We start from the raw sequence: 16,605 nt of genomic DNA, 5'->3' as shown, positions 1-16,605 counted from the left end.
TTTCAGTGTCACAGCAAACTTATTGACAGGACACATGCTTTACTAAATATATTTGGGCTTCTCTGTGCTAGTCTCTGCAACCTCACCGAGTGCTCGTTGTCCTTTTTCTAGAAATTCAGTGTACCCCTAGGAAGAAACAAAAAAGAAGCCCTGTCCAAAGAAGCTTGCAGTTAGAGCTTAAATGCAATGAGAGGGAAGGGAGGAGCTATAAGCAGTGGGTGGAACAGGGGAGCGGACGGGACAGGCAGGAGAGGGCTGTGCGCTTTCACATGGGCCTGGAGATCACAGCAGTTCACTGGTCCTCAGAGCTTGCTTTAAAGGGTTCTTTTATGTGTTCACTCTCACAGGAGGTCCAACAGACACCACAGGGGAAACATCTGAGCAAAAAACCCTCCCTGCTGCCTTTTTACTCTGGTGTGAATTGACTCATTGCCTGTAAGAGCAGCGTATTACAATAACCCTAAATTAGCATGTGTGCACAGACTGGTAGCTTTCAGAGTGTGCAAGAGGAGATTCTAGCTCTGCCACACTCTTTCCTTCCTCTGTGCCTGATGACAGGAGGAGGCAAGTACACACTCTTGCATCACAGGACCCAAGTAGGGCACAGAGCATGTGGTGAGGAAAAGTTTAGTATCTTAAACTTATTTTTAAATGTCTCATTCATATTGGTAGCTAATTCATTTCATGTGGGTAAAGAAAGTAACCTCACGAACTACAGTGGATGCCACCCTAATGTACTCGCCTGTGCCATGGAGGCCAGTATCAAAGGAATGCTGCAGAGGAAGAGAGGACATTGTCCAAGGAAAGTTGCTAGAGTAAAATCCTCTTTTAACAAAGAAGTCTCTTCCTTCTATATTGATGCTCATGTGACGAATGTTCAGAAGGCCTTATCCAGAACACGCAGTGCTACTACCTGATAGTTTCCATCTACACCATCTAATAACCTGCCACTTGCTCCATAGTCTCACATTGCACAGCCTTCTCAACAGAAATGAAATCAGAGTAAAATGGCTCATAGTCTGAACCTGCAGCACTTGAAAGGCTCTTTGAATGAAAGACCAAAAGATAGTTCCAATGGGTGTTAGTATCTCTACACCAAACTTCTCCCTTAATCTCCCTTAACTTCTGTCTTTATTACTTTCTATCTGTATTAAATGCTTATGAACAAATTAAGGCAGAGCAGTCACAGTTGAGAATCATCTATTTCTGCTCTTGCAAAACTAGTCTGTCCAGCTTTAGAAAGAAGACTATTTTCCTGCAGAAAATCCAATATTAAAAAAAAAATAAATAAAGTAGGAATCTACTTGCATTAAAAATGTCTGTAAAACATTCTTTATGAAATGAAAAGGGGATAGGTTATTCAGGTCAATTTCCCCAAGCTGTCCCAGCAGATACTATCCCGGAGAAAGACATTCAGAGGAGCCCTACCCTCTCCTCATGCAAATAGAATCGATTACTTGGTCCATTTCTTAGCCATGAAACAGAGCAGGTCACTTATACCATCCCAGCTATTTCACAGCCAATACAAGACTGCCTCAGCATTGCTTTCTCTTACTCACGTCACTTAAGATCCACAAACAGGATACCACCACTTCACAATTCAAATAATTTTTTCCAGAATCCCTGCGCCTTCCCTCCTGAACAGCTTAATATTCTCTTTCTCAAAATATCATCATTATTCCCATACCCAAAACACGCCCCTAAATAACTCTCCTGGTCATCACCACCACCAAGTCTCGTTGCTGATGTTGCCTTCCCTTAACCACTGCTTTTCCCAGACACGCTAAAAAGCTTTGGAAGATAAGAACTTCAAAAGCTCTTTGAAAGCCAAGAATTATGATTAACAGTATTTTCATTCATGCACTAAGTTAATGAAAGAACTAAACACTGAATGCTCATAACACCAGTAACAACATTAAGTTCTTGTCATCAGTGAGAAAGCTTTAACTGCTGATCGTTTGTCCCCAGGGAAAGGTCATCACTGGTGTCTGCAAGGCCTATGCAATCTGTGCCCAAACAAATTGTGATTTTGTAGTTTGTTCCAGTTTTCACAGTATCACAGATTTCTAGGTTGGAAGAGACCTCAAGATCATCGAGTCCAACCTCCGACCTAACACTAAGTACTCCACTAAACCATATCGCTAAGCTCTACATCTAAACGTCTTTTAAAGACCTCCAGGGATGGTGACTCCACCACCTCCCTGGGCAGCCCGTTCCAATGCTTAATAACCCTTTCGGTAAAGAAGTACTTCCTAACATCCAACCTAAAACTCCCCTGTCGCAACTTTCGCCCATTCCCCCTCGTCCTGTCACCAGGCACGTAGGAGAACAGACCAACCCCCACCTCTTTACAGCCTCCTTTAAGGTAACTGTAGAGAGCGATAAGGTCGCCCCTGAGCCTCCTCTTCTCCTCCTCTTCTTCTCTTTTGTGTTAGGGAACTACAAATGTGTCCCTAGGATTATGATTTCAAAAAAGATTTCTACCTTAAAGTTTAAGAATCTTGTGGGTTTTTTTGTTTTGCATTTTTCTGGAATTCTTCCACAATTCAAGGAGACTTTCAAAGACAAACATCAAGCATGCAATCAATGTGTGAAATTACTCAAAGTCTAATAAGCCATATATTGGAACAGTACAGAGTTTTTTGACCATCACATTTCCAGAGTGAATAATATAAAACCAATAGTGTTCTTCGTATAGATGCTACTTGCACTCTTATTTTGTTTTTTAAAGACTACGGAGACTGTATTACCGACAAGAAAACACAAAGCAGTCTTTAAAGCTCCAAGCAATAATAAGGAAAGTAAAAAGGAAGTTATAATTTTCCTCTGCTCTTCATCTGCTCTGTAGTGCACATCTACATGCACACACTTTTGTATTTGTGTTAATTTAGACAAAGTGGAGCAAATAGAAATACCTTGTTGATCTGAGGCAGTCAAAATTAGTCAGAATGCCTTATTGCAAGCACCAGCTTCCCCAGCAGATACACAGTTATTTGAATAACTTAAGTGCAATAAGTTGTGGGTAGCAATAACAGCTGCATATAGCATCCTATGATTACCTCATATACTAGTTTGTCACCTTCTGATAATCCAGGACTACAGAAATGCATGACTAATGGGGGATTTCATATTGCTGCAAGAGAGAAGTACAATTGTACCACCTCTGTGATGACAATGGGAGCTGGTCATCATTTAATCACCTTAATTAGTGTTTAAACACCTAAACTGGTGTTTAAATTAAACAAGAAAGGTAGTTAAATATCTTAAAACATGCTAAAAGTGTTACAAAATGACAGCCAGATGTCACATTAGAAAATGAAATATTCAGAACTCACAAATAATGCAAATTCACAAATAAATAAATACAGTGTCAGGTCTACAGATTGGGATCTTCTCTGGCTTCAGCCTTTCAGTCTTTTTTTTAAACACATATCTGTAGGCTGCAAAATCTACACAGACCTCATCCTGCCAAGCAAACAAGACAGAAAGCAGTCCGAAGCCAAATTCCAATTGCGCAATGGGGCTAAGCTCAATAGTCTCTGCACATGAGAAGATTTACCATGGATAAACAGTGCCACCTCCTTCCCCAGGGCCTCAGATTTCAGTCTCTGAAAAATTCAGCTTTGGATGGATGCTCTTGATCTTCTAACTTCAAGCAATTGCACAGTGTAAAAAAAATAGCTTTCATATCAATGCATCAGCATTATATTTTCATATTTATACACACCCATCCTTCAAAACTCTACAATAGCCTTGAAGCGAGGGCTACAGAAACCATTCCATCAGTGCCTACTGTTTCTTTTTCTGTCAGGTGGGAATCATAAGACCTGTATGGTGCATTGCATGCAGATCTGCAGAGATGTTGAATGATAAAAGAGAGATATGGAGGTTGTCTGTTAGCTAAATAGAAATCAGATGTCACTATGATTTTCGGCATCATACACTAAAGTCTGAGTTGAAACACCTAGAGTCAGAGTTGCACCTTTACAGAAGCAAGAGGAGAGCTGCACTAAATCTGTGAAAACATGACTTTGGAGAGATGCTGAATGAATACAGAATTTTGCAAAGGATATTATCTTTGAGACAAACAGATCAATTTAGAAATATCAGTAACAAAAATTAATTTGTTCAACTGAAACTATTTCATTTTTTCTTTAAAGCACATTTATAAAAATTTCTAACATAGTTATTTTGAACTAAATTCTTTTTAAGTTTTACTTTTTCCAAAGTCAAAGATCTTTCACTACTGATATCTATCTTACTTTAACCAAAGGAACCTGTTGAAACAAATTGCTAAAGTGTTTCAAATGGTCTAAAGTGACCACGGGTGCAACTTAGAAAAAGTCTAAAAAAATCATTTATCACTCGTTTGTAAGCAGGAGAGAACTTCGGTCTAAAATCTGAATTCAAATTGCTCAGAATTCAAGGCGCAAAATCAGACACTGAAAAGAGAAATTACACCACCTGACTGATACATATGAAGGAGGACTTCTGCCTTTAAAACACTATTGAGAAACTTGATTAAAAATGATTCCGCATGCCCTTGATACGTGTTGCAGAGATAAAGATCTCACTCCTCCTACTCACTCACAGGAAATAACTGGGTGGTTTTGCTATACAAAAAGCATCAGTAAAGTATTGGCTCAGCCATTCCCAATATATGTAATCCTGGCTTCAGCTCTTTGCAAAAGAACTTCAAACCCAAGCCCCGTCTCAAAAAGCAGCAGCTTCAGACCATCATCTCTAACTCTCCTTATGCTCTGTAGATCTGAATCTCTCTCTCCTCTCTCCAGGACAATCTGAGGTTACCTGGCCTTCCTACCTTCATTCAACACTTCAGAAACCCTTCAAACAAGGTTTTCCCTAACCTTGTCAGACAACGTGTGTGAGGCATCAGCTAATTAGCCAGTAGCTCCTTCAGCATAAGTGTGGCAAGACACATAGCCCAGGACCTTTACAGAGAGATCTACAGCCCATCTGAACCTGAACCAATTCTCAGAATATCACGAAGTCACCTCACGTCATCAGCTAATTAAGACATTAATTACATCTACAGTCAGCCTGAGAGATGTTTGAGTCCTAACAGAGACTATAAATATTCACAGCTAATTGCTTCCAGGAGAGTGCCATCACATTTAGCAGAGCTTGTGTGACAGGTCACAAATGAGTGTTTTCAAACAATAAATTGTTGTTCACCTATCTGGATGCAGATCAAAACAATTTTGACAATGCTGAATCACTTCAAAAATCCAGCTGATACATAACTGGGCCTCAGCTCCTCTTAAAAAATAAATAAATACCCACACTAGTAACTGAACTTGTTCTCTCCTTTGTTATTTTTTATTTACAGTTAGCAAGCCATTTGAACAAACATCTCTTCCCCTGTACTCTTACACTACCTTTCAGCATAATGTCACAGGCAGGACTCTGAGGTATTGCTGCAATACCAACTGCAATACAAACCAGTTTTAACAGGACAGAAAAAGAGGCTTTTGCTTCCCCAGACAAGTCAAATGAGCCCATTGTGGAGAAAACTCATAAACCACTAAGGTAAGTCCACTGAATTTGGTAATACCAGGACACACGCTAACCTCGTGTGACGTTCAGTCTTTGGAGCCTGGTCCCAACACAAACAACAGCATTTGCCTCAGTTTCTCTCAAGTCAAAATATCAAGCTGCTAAGATAAGCAATTTTGACAGTCTAATATTTTCAATGGCTTTCTTAGCAGGCCCAGATTTCTTAAAATGGACTCCCCCTTTCCACAGCTCATTCTAAGCCATCCTAATTTTCTGGATCTATTGCCAAATACTCACACCAACGCATCACCACCACACCTTAGGTGAGTAAAGCTCAAGGCCTAATGCCAAGTGTTGCAACCAGCACCAGTCAGTGGAATACGCCAGCACAAATTGTACTGCCTCTGTTACACCTTCCTGGAACTGTGGAAAGGATTATTGAAAAAATGTTTAAAATACTTAAAAGATAAATAAAGTTTCTTATATCCCATAACATTATTGTTTAAAATCAAACTTATGAATGCAATTGCTCACAAAAAATTATTGCCATCTTAATGGTGAAACAGATGTCGAAATTACCCTAGCCAAGGTCCAGCAAAGATGAAAAACTGGCTTTCTGGTTAAGATTATGGGGCTGAAAAAGAAAGATTTATCATCAACTGAGAAATAGAAAAGAGTTCTTGGACACAACCATCCTAGAACATTGAAAAGGAGTCAAAGAGGTTGCTGCCAACAATAGCTTGCTCTTATGAAGGGAGGCATTTGGTTTGATTCATATTGCAAAGCTTGACAGGAGATAACAGCTAATGAATTTGAACTGTTGCATAGGACTTGCTTAGAAGTAACAAAGTATGATGTTATTTCCTACATAATAAAATAATAAAAAAAAAGATCTCTAAGACTGGATAAAAGAGATGACTACCTTCCGACCACTGCACAAGTTGCAGACACAAGATGCCATTCTCCCAGGACAGTGCCAGCATACCATACTGCTGGCATATGGATGCACTTTTTTTAATACTCATATCAGAGCAATGAAAGACTGCAAAGGGGTACAGAAAAAATAACTGAAAAGAAGTAGGTACGGTATAGAGCATTGGCAAAGCACTGCACTCCCTATTACTGAACAAATACTTCAGTATTTGCAAGTACTGGTTATTTGTACTTGTAAAACTCTCGTTATCAACCCTCATCTGGGCTCTTGAGGAGAATTTCCTTCCCCTTTTCATCTTGCACTGTTCTGTTGAAGCAGCGGTTTCTCTTTATCCTTCCTCAAAGGTTATTAGCAAAGTTCATGCTTGCTTTTGTCCCCTCAGTATTTGGTTTCTTGGTATCAGAAGCAAGAAGAACTTTTTCCCAGATAAAGCCACTAGATTAACTGAGTGTGCAGAACTTAATAAAATTACATACTTCAATGATTGCATCTGTAAGACTCATTTTTAATAAGATTATGTGTGGTTATTTAGTATTTGAACAGTAGCTATTACACAGTATTTATATTGCTATGCACAAGAGAAAGTAAGATCTTCGAACGACCAATAAATACATCATCTTAAACAGACCTTAATCTAAAATACATATGAAAATCTCGTGAACACTCCCCCAGGAATTTTGGATGTTGGTGGAAATAAAAATGTAGCAGCAGTTACACATTTACCATCACAATAATGCAGAAGTCAAGGAAATCGGTATCACAAGTTTTGTTGGCATCATGGACATATGTGAGCTTAGAGAAGATTAATAAATGAAGATACGATTACGTCCAAAGGCTAGGCTGTTGAACTCTTTTTCCAAACCCAGTAAGTGTAAAAGTCAAAACCTTAACTGTCTTCTTCAGCTTCAAAATCCACTTAGCAGGCAATAAATAGTCCAGACAAAAGTTCAGCAAAAAATGGATGCAGTCAGATGATTTTTGTCATACAGTTGGCAGAAAAATTAGGCTATTTGTTATATGTTGATCACTGTCATAGTTCATCAAAAATTTAGACTCAATACAATGACAGCCAGACAGGTAAATTCACTGAAGGTTAGACTTCTGCCTGAAAGATGGCTACTGAGAAAATAGAGGACATCACGTGCAGTTCCATTCTTCAGTTATCAGTCCTCCTTTTCCAGATGCAAGCATATTTTGGTATCTGGTTTACTTCTGTCACAAGCAGATGTCTAAGAGCAAAGGAAAGCTTTGCTTGATCTTTGCTTTGGTCTCTGGGTCAAAGATAACATACCGCCAAGAGTTGCAACTAAATTTGGAATAGACCTCTGTGAGGTTGAAACCTCATCATTTTATGGCTGTATATCCACATGGAGCCATTAAGCTTGATTAGTGCCTTCCCATTCACTAGAACAGTGGAGAAAGTTTCAAAAACTAATCATGATTTGCCTAGAACTTGAACATCAGAACCAGCATTAATCCTGACACACAGTACTAAATAAAATGAATGATTTTCCTTTTTTTTTCTTTTTTAAAACAAGCTAACATGCACTTTCACTCTGTATAGATTCACATTCCCTGGATATTTACTAGTCCACTAACAAAATGTCTATATTTCTCCTTCTAATGAGATTGGTCAAAATATTCTTTTAAGACTGTTTAGATGACTGAGGTTGTGAGCAGTTTTTAAATTGCTTCTTTCGTTCCACTGCAGCTTGCAAAGCTTGAAGAATTAAATGTTTATTATTCAGGATGTTGTAGTGGCAAAGGTTCAACAGCTTGTTGAAATTCTCTTCAGTATATGTAAGCAGACCAGTGCCATAGGGAGCAATAGAGTTGGACACATCTACTCTTCCCTGTTCCATCTCCTCAGGACTGCGCTCCACATCTGAAGGAAACACATAGCAAAGTTCAACACAGCAAGGCTACTGTGATGGAAAACTCCTTCCATGCAATGCTTTAAAACCCACACTGACAGCCCCAGTAAACTGAATTCTTTCAGGAAAATGGTTCAAGATTTAATTGCCACATAGATACTGCTTCTGCTCTACTAACAAAATCCAGCACTTTATTGATTGGACACAATCACGGCTGATCCAGAATTGATTGGCAGAACAGCTTCATCATGCAAAACACTTTCCTCTCAAAATTACAGTTTTCCATGGGAATATTTCATTTTTGCATATTTGGAATTTTATCTTTTTAACTTTTCCATTGGGTACGTGCAGATGACAGCTCCTTAACTACCAACTGGTAGAAAATTATTCCAGAATGCCCCTGGATGGGGAATTCTCCCTCTCAGGTTGCTGAGATTTACAGTATTCTAAACAGATGTGAACAGGACAAAAGATGAACTACATAAGGTCTTTCCAATAAGGCAGTACATTAATTGTGTTTGTTTGTTTGTTTTGAGGAAGGTTTCCTGGCCCATACTAAATTGGAAACTAAATTGGAAACAAAGCTAGAGTTGACACATGCAAAAGAATCAGCAAAATGAAACTGAATTTGACAAGTAATTTTTCTAGTGAAACAAATAAATCACTATTTACTCTATTGTGGAATTAAAGAATATAATCGGACAGCTTTTCAAAAATGACAAATATCATACTAGGTCATTACCCTGGCAAAACCTTTTATCCATTATGCTTTCCACACTTTCTACTCTCATTTTTCCCCCATGTAAACTAAGTAATAAGAGGATTCTAAGCACATTAACAATGTAAACCGTTATCATCTCTTTTACAAAAGACTGTTAAGTGATAGTGGTAACTACTGTTGGTTGACGAGAAGCTCAACATGAGCCAGCAAGGTGCACTTGCAGCCCAGAAAGCCAACCACACCTTGGGTTGCATTAAAACAAGTACGGCCAGCTGGCTGAGGGAGGTGATTCTCCCCCCTCTGATCTGTTCTCATGAGACCCCACCTGGAGCACTGCATTCAGCTCTGGGTCCCCCAGCACAAGAAGGGCATGGGAGTATTAGAATGAGTCCAGAGAGCCACAAGGACAGTCAGAGGGCTGGAGCACCTCTCCTTTGAAGACATGCTGAGGGAGTTGTGGTTGTTCAGGCTGGAGAAGAAAAGGTTCCACAGAGACCTCACTGCAGCCTTCCAATGCCAAAAGGGGGCCTAGAGAAAAGTTAGGGAGGGACTCTTTGTCATGAGTATAGTGATAGGGCAAGGGGGAATGGCTTTAAACTGAAGGAAGGTAGGTTTAGATTAGATATAAGGAGGAAATTCTTTACTATGAGGGTGGTGTGGATGCTCCATCCTTGGAGGTGTTCAAGGCCAGGCTAGATGAGGCTTTGAGCAACCTGGTCTGGTGGGAGGTGTCCCTGCCCATGGCAGGAGGTTAGAACTAGGTGATCTTGAAAGTTCCTTCCAACACAAACCATTCTGTGATCCTGTGGTCAGTGGATATAACTTATTAGCTGCCTCCTGTCTTGAGCTATCAAAAGAAGGCAAACAGTCCCAGATGACAGACAGTGAGTTTTGCCTCAAGCTACAGCTCTTCATGCTTCTAATTTTGAAACCCTTCTGTTCGATCCCTGATTAGCTGGCCAACATTATGTCTATCACAACAACTCTGTGACTATGGTGACTTAGCCAACGAAGAAACTTTCCAGTCTTGTTTTAGAAAGCATTGAATTCAGTGGATAATTTGGATGGAACAACCTCAAAAAAAAGAAAAAAATGAAAAAAAATATTAATGCTGTTAACTTACCTGGTGCCTTGTATTTTTGGAAGGTATCACACACAAGTGGAAAATAGACCAAGATCGGTGCCTCTAAGCTGTCCTTAAACACGTAGCACTCCTTCAGGTGTTCTCTGTCCTCCTGGCTCAGCTCTGTGGAGGGGAAGGGGATCCCTTGCTCCAAACAGTATTCTGAGAATAGGTCCAGTGGCTGGATCGACAGAGAGGAGAAGTGTAACACACAGAGGTTGAAGTAAAGCTAGAAGAGCCCATAACTGAAATTTTTGTCTTATAAATCACAGATTGTCTGTTCACAAATACAGGCAATTACACACTGGAGTAAGCATAGTCTCAAGTTTAATACATTTGGGTGATATAAATTTGGTTGATTTGCTAACAAAGTACATGTTTAAAGTAAGATTACTGTTCTCTGAAATTTATATTAAGGACTTTTTTTTTATTTAGTGGGTGCAGTAGCTGATTTAGATAAGGAAATTTTGATTACACATGGTGTCTCACAGATCAAAGGTTCTTGAGTGTTTGCATTCTGTGCATTTAGCAATCAACTTTTTCATGCCTTCCTACAAATAAATTACGTTAACTTCCATCATATACCCCACAATGTTTCTTCAAACAGCAAAACATAAGCCTGACAAACTTAGGCAAACACCAAGTCAAAGAAAAAAGAAACTCCAAATTTTCATACAAAAAATAGCAAAATTAAGCATTAACCAATTACGTTTTAAAAGTTAGTTAACTAAGTATTGAGGCACTTAGCAGCACAATGACAAAGCTGGACAGATACACAGAATAGATAATCTATTTCTCTCTCTGTGCGCCCCAAAAAGCTACTGAAAACAGGCCCAAAAATGATTGCGTCATCTTGGTCATAGTGTTGACTAGCATCATTGATACGATAATTTAAATTAATCAAAACCTGAACATTTTCTGAAAAATAAATAATATATTTATATTTCTGATAAATTTAGCTGGAGTCATACAGATAAAGAACCACCATTTCAACACATCACCAGAGTCTGTGATCCTCCGCTGTAATTTAAATGCAAAATGACATCCACTTTCCTCTCTGGCCTCAAAATGGGTGGGCAGCTGGTATTGATGAAGAAAGCTGTATCCACCAGCTTGAGGTAGTCACCCATTTCATTCAGTTGGTTGGGAGAAGAATCAAGCACTGTGTCTGAAAGTCAAAAACTTATATGAACAATTAATTACAGAAAGAGCAAGTCAATTTCTTTCCAAAACAGCGTAACAAAGAAAGCAAAGATAGATTACACTTATATTGGTATTTGACATCATTTCAGAGTCCATAGCTCAGACTTGAGATCAGCGAAATTGAGCAGTTCTGAGACTCAGAGTCATCCAAAATAATACATTAGACTGTTCAGTGGAAGTTATACATGATTCTTTCATGGCTTTTCCTAGGAAGAACAGAGCTGAAACAACCCTGCTGTTGCTTCTCCAAGACAGAAATGAGATCAGAAGTAAATCACCTGTGGCTCAGCAAACATTCTACAGAGAGCTTCCCAGTCTGTGCAATTAGCTGGTTATAACAGTATTATTCAGAATCTGCCTTTATGGTAAGCCTTATCAACTATTTGTCCCAACAGCTATCGGCTCTCAAGTCACCTTCAAAGATGCATCTAAGAGCAGATGCTCTTACCTTTCCACATGCAAAAGTTTTCATTCTCTAAATACTTGTTATGCAGCTGCAAGCCCTTAATGAAATTATGATAGTTTGAAACCACCGGCCGTCCTGTCATCATTTGTCGAAGAGTATTGGAAAGGCAACCTTTGGGAACGGATAAGGAAGTTTGCTCATGAGGCCTCTTGGGAAGAAATGGGTGTTCCTCTGCAGAAAGAACAAGAAGAGGATCTATGTCTGCATTAGCATCTATGATACTATTAATAATGAAGAATGAGTCTGAATTTATGATTGTTTCACATCAAGAAGTTGTCTGAGTACCTTAGCAAATGACAATGAAAAGAACTACTAATTAACTAGCTGAGCTCAGTGAATCCCCTAAGCAGAGCAAGCTCAAAATCATCAACAGTGAACAAACAGAACAGGGTTATTGCAGCAACATGCAACTTGGAGAAAATAAATGAACATAAAATTTAAAAAATAATAATAATTCCATGTCCAGCAGATTGCCAGAACTTATCAAGCACACAGAAAAAGGTGAGCTCAAGCCTGAGGGGACTGCCTGCTGGAACATGGAGAAATTAGTGTGGAGAGTGCACCCACAAAGCAGAACATACCACCTGTGTCGACTTTAGTGAAGGGGCTAGACAGCCACAGCTATAGCCTTGTCTGATGGGGTGCATGCACCATCGCACAGACTGTTCTGGGCAGAGGTGGGTTTCAGTGTCACAGCATCACCTTGCTGCTCCCTGCCTAGCCTCTCCTTTCCCAAAGGACTCGTGGTAACCTTCTCATGACTAACAGAACTCCCCAGGGATGCTGCACAGTGAGCAGACCAATGTTTTTTCCTCTTTTCCAGCACAACTGTTTCTTTCCTGCTTTTTCTTCTCTCCCAAAGACTTGGTGACCCCTATAAAATATGGCACAAAGTCTAAACCCTCCAAAATATCACGCTTCACATTTCAGAGAGGTGGGAACATGATGCAGATGTAAGCAAAAAATAATCCAAATAACTAACCTATTTCATGCTCAGTGTCTCGGGTCCATCTGTGCCAGAAGTCTTCTGAATGACCGGAGAGGTAGACAGCATCCATAAAACTCTGGGAGAATATATTACTCCATGTGCCTTGAAAGTTTAGAAAAAGTCATACTCAGTATTACTTTTGAATTTTTAGAGCACGGCTGTGGAGACCTACTTGGATGCAGGCCCTGTGGTTGTTTAAAAGAACACTGTCTTACTTATGAAATACTAAGATTTCCAGTATGAATACCAAATGCCATGCCATTCCATATAATGTTTGGATTATGATTAGACCATTTTAAAAACTCAAGTTGCTCATAAGAGTCAGACTGTAATTTTAAATACTTCAAAAGCTCATTTCTGTTTTGCTCTAACATGTTCCAGTTTGCTCCAACCTAAAAAATCCAGCAAATTCATTGCCATCATCTTAGAAGTTTGCTTCTTCTTTTGACACTTTTGGCTTATTCATTTCAAGTTTAAATTGCATGACATACGTGATCTGGTATTAGTGTTGCTAGTTGCAGACCAGTAGTTATTAAATGCCAATTCTCTGTAGCCAACTGTGTGTTTGTAAAGTTGATGTTTTCCTGAGATAGTAAATCACCTTCCAAGAAGCAGATCCGGGATTCTGGGATCTTCTTTATCAGGTAGCCCATGAAGAATTCACTACCAAAATCCTCTGAACGAACAAAGGCCCCATATTTCAGGAAACCCACCTCATAAGGCGTGAACTCCACCCACTCTGCAAATAAGGCATCAAGTAGGACTTATTTATGTGAACAAACGCAAAAGAACCAGCTCGTCAGAGAATCAAATGCTAGAAGAATAAGGCCTGTAGCTTCAGCATTGGTGACTGACAGTTTGAGCAAACATATTTTGAAACAAACAGGTGTCCCTCAATGTGTTGTGTGTTAGATTGGTGAACACACAAGCTTAATTCACCTCCTCCACTAACACATTGAAAACCCATTCAGATTAGGGTTCAGATCCATTTCTGTACAAGGAAGAAAAAAAAGGGGGGGGCTGGAAGTCCATGAATTGCTAAGGACCTCCACAAGATGTGGCGTTTTTAGTTCTTTCAAGTCAGTAACAGCACCAGCTACCATTCATTCTTAGCCTGATAGTCACTGCCTTGTTGAATCTCAAAAAAGCTCAGCTATACTGACCAGAATCCACCCAAATCTTAGCTGGACACAATGGGACTGCAAATTGTGTCTGGAAGCAGATGACCGGGTACAGTTCCAGTTCATTTCAGCCAGAAAACGCCATGGAAATAGCCAGTGGTTGGCACCACACTGTTGGCACATACTCTTAGATCTCTCTGGCTGCTAGGAAGCTCCTGCTCCCACCCACACTTCTCTTTTCCTCCCTGCTCTTCACAACTCTCCAGGACTACTGCCGCCTTCACAGTAAACCACCAGCTAAAAGGGCCCGTGCGGAGTAGGTGGGGAGGAGAGAAGAAGATCAGTGGTTTCTCTCAAGGCTGCCAGAAAAAGGCCTCTCCACACCTTGCAGGGCAGTAGTGTCTTTGCACTGTGATCTCCCTACCATATTATCAGGATGTAAGTTTTTCATCCAAGTCAGAACCCAGACGTGAAAACAGGAAAAGGAAAGGAATTATTTAAAAGACTTATTAGCTTGGACTTGCAGTAAAAGCTTTTGGCATTCACTCAAACTTAAAAAGAAGCTCCTTAGATCTATACAAATGTGTATAACAATCATTACCTTTAAAATCCAGAGTGGTAAAGTTATCCTTGACATTGAGGGACAGGTATATGGGCAGTGGATTCTGTCCCTGATTCACTGCCAGCTGCTGATCAGAGAGTTTACAGGTGTTTTCCTGTACATGAAGAACAGACGTCAATGAAAAAGATGAGCATGCTGCATGGACTTAATATGGTATCTAAGCATGGACTGTCGATGAAACAACTAAATCTCAGCAGATTTTGCTCTACATACTTCCGTTGTTTGACCACATGAATGTGATCATTTTCTTCTGTCTGGGACACTCTAAAACCTTGCCAACGTGTTATCGCTAACACTTCTGGGGTTTCGTTTTGGAATCGGGATGTAGGGGAAATGTGGCAAAAGTATTTCTTTGGTCACTAGCATGTGACTTGATTTAAGGAAAGATAAAGCTATTTAGCTACCTTGGAGGTGCTTCAGAGCAAAGTCAACCAAGGGACATCTGAATACCATTCTATTGTTTTTTGGTATGACTATATATTGCTATTTTTGAACTTTGCTACTCCTCCTCTGTATGTTACTAGAATAGTCATTTGATCTGAAATTAAAAGAGGAAAATCAGTTTCACAAAACCCTGCCTTTTTACATGCTCTGACATTTCTCCCAGATGCTAACATTTTAGGCTTACCATATTATTTTTCTTCTAAAAAGCCAAAGAAAGGGCCCTCCGGAGTTTTGAGAGCCTTTCATATCAGGGTATAACTGATTCTAGCATTCTAGACATGAAAAGTTAGAAGCCCTCTGGAAAAAAGGATGGATATATAATACCTCATCATGTATCATGGAGTCAACGAAGAGTCCCCATAAATCTGTGAAAGACAGCTTGTGACCCTCTTGCTTTCTTTCACAAAGCTCCTTTTCATAGTATTTCAGATGATCCAGGGAGAAACAGTGCAGCTTGCTCTTGATCACATGCTTCCGGATATCCCCAATTGGCCCTCTCAGATCTTTCTGTGACCAATTTGCATCTTCATACAACTTTGCCATGGTCCTTTTCATGGTAAAAAGAAAGGTTCAACACTGAACGTGAAAATTCACAGGCTTATATTACACACATGCATTTTGTTTCGGGTTACATGAGGTTCTTACCCTCCAAATTTTGCCTTCAAAAGCTCAAGCAAAATTTAGACTATACAATGATCTTTTTTAATTTATTTTTTTTTCAGGGAAGTATTCAAAATCATCTTAGCTTGTTTATTCTCAGAATCAAAAGAATAATAAAAGGTCACCCAAGAATTAGTACAAGCTTTTTCTAGAATTATCCTTCAACCGTCCAGGTTCATGCTGCAGCTTCTGTCTGAGGCCAGCTCCCTCAGCTGTTCCAGAAGCTGTGTGAAATGTTAAGCACTTTATCAGCAACCATTGTCTTGGTCAAACACAAGACCATCCTTCTCTGAAGCAGGCTGTTCAACAAGGACTCCTGGCACACATCAGTGTGTCAGTGAGCCAGTCTTTTCAGTTCCCAGAGTTTGGGGAGATTTCAGTCACCCTTTCTCATCCTGACTGTTCCCCTGCCAGTTCTGTATCATATCAATCTTTACAGTAGCCTTCCAGACACAAAATGTTTTAAAGCCCTAGACACCTGCTTGCCATGCAAGGCATTCAACTTCTTATGTACCACACTCTGCATTCCTCAGAGTTTTTCTTTTAATTTCTCCCTTTCAGAGCTGCATAGAAGTTGAACTAGATAAATACATAACAAAAGGATTTCTGTGATGTGTTACACACAGTCTAGGCAACCCAAGAGACGCACAAAGAACAGGAAAACAGTCATCCCCTACTCTCACTTCCTCATTGCTATCAAGCCCACTTGGTTCAAGTCTGAGTCCTTGCAGAGATTCAAGTCCCCAGAACTCCTGCTTCATGGCTTTTCTTGCACATCTACAGCATCTTCTCTGACTCTTGATTAAGATCCGATTAATCTGCACTAGCAGTCAAAAGTCCTCCTACAGGAAGCAAATTCTTACAGTACTAAGAAAATGACAGAATTTTGGGCTACCAGGTCCCATTGAGTCCCTTGTTGTTAGCCATGAACA

At 39.8% G+C, this 16,605-nt stretch overlaps 1 protein-coding gene across 1 annotated transcript in view; it reads right to left on the bottom strand.

Moving 5' to 3' along the window:
- Positions 1 to 6,066: 6,066 nt before the first annotated feature.
- Positions 6,067 to 16,605, bottom strand: part of PLA2G4F (phospholipase A2 group IVF) — a 67,255-nt gene continuing 56,716 nt past the window's right edge. Inside the window, exons 35-42 of the mRNA XM_080595704.1 lie at positions 15,338 to 15,560; positions 14,549 to 14,663; positions 13,428 to 13,565; positions 12,821 to 12,928; positions 11,821 to 12,009; positions 11,171 to 11,337; positions 10,170 to 10,350; positions 6,067 to 8,336 (exon numbers count right to left, since the gene is read on the bottom strand). Of these exons, the coding sequence (XP_080451830.1) occupies positions 8,098 to 8,336; positions 10,170 to 10,350; positions 11,171 to 11,337; positions 11,821 to 12,009; positions 12,821 to 12,928; positions 13,428 to 13,565; positions 14,549 to 14,663; positions 15,338 to 15,560 (1,360 nt within the window). The 3' untranslated portion in view covers positions 6,067 to 8,097. The remainder of the gene's footprint in view (positions 8,337 to 10,169; positions 10,351 to 11,170; positions 11,338 to 11,820; positions 12,010 to 12,820; positions 12,929 to 13,427; positions 13,566 to 14,548; positions 14,664 to 15,337; positions 15,561 to 16,605) is intronic.

The sequence above is a fragment of the Anser brachyrhynchus genome, assembly GCF_964034855.1.
Source record: "Anser brachyrhynchus genome assembly, chromosome: 5".
Classification (NCBI taxonomy): Eukaryota; Metazoa; Chordata; class Aves; order Anseriformes; family Anatidae; genus Anser; species Anser brachyrhynchus.
The sequence above is the reverse complement of the archived record's forward strand: the minus strand, read 5'-3'. Positions and strand labels throughout refer to the sequence as shown.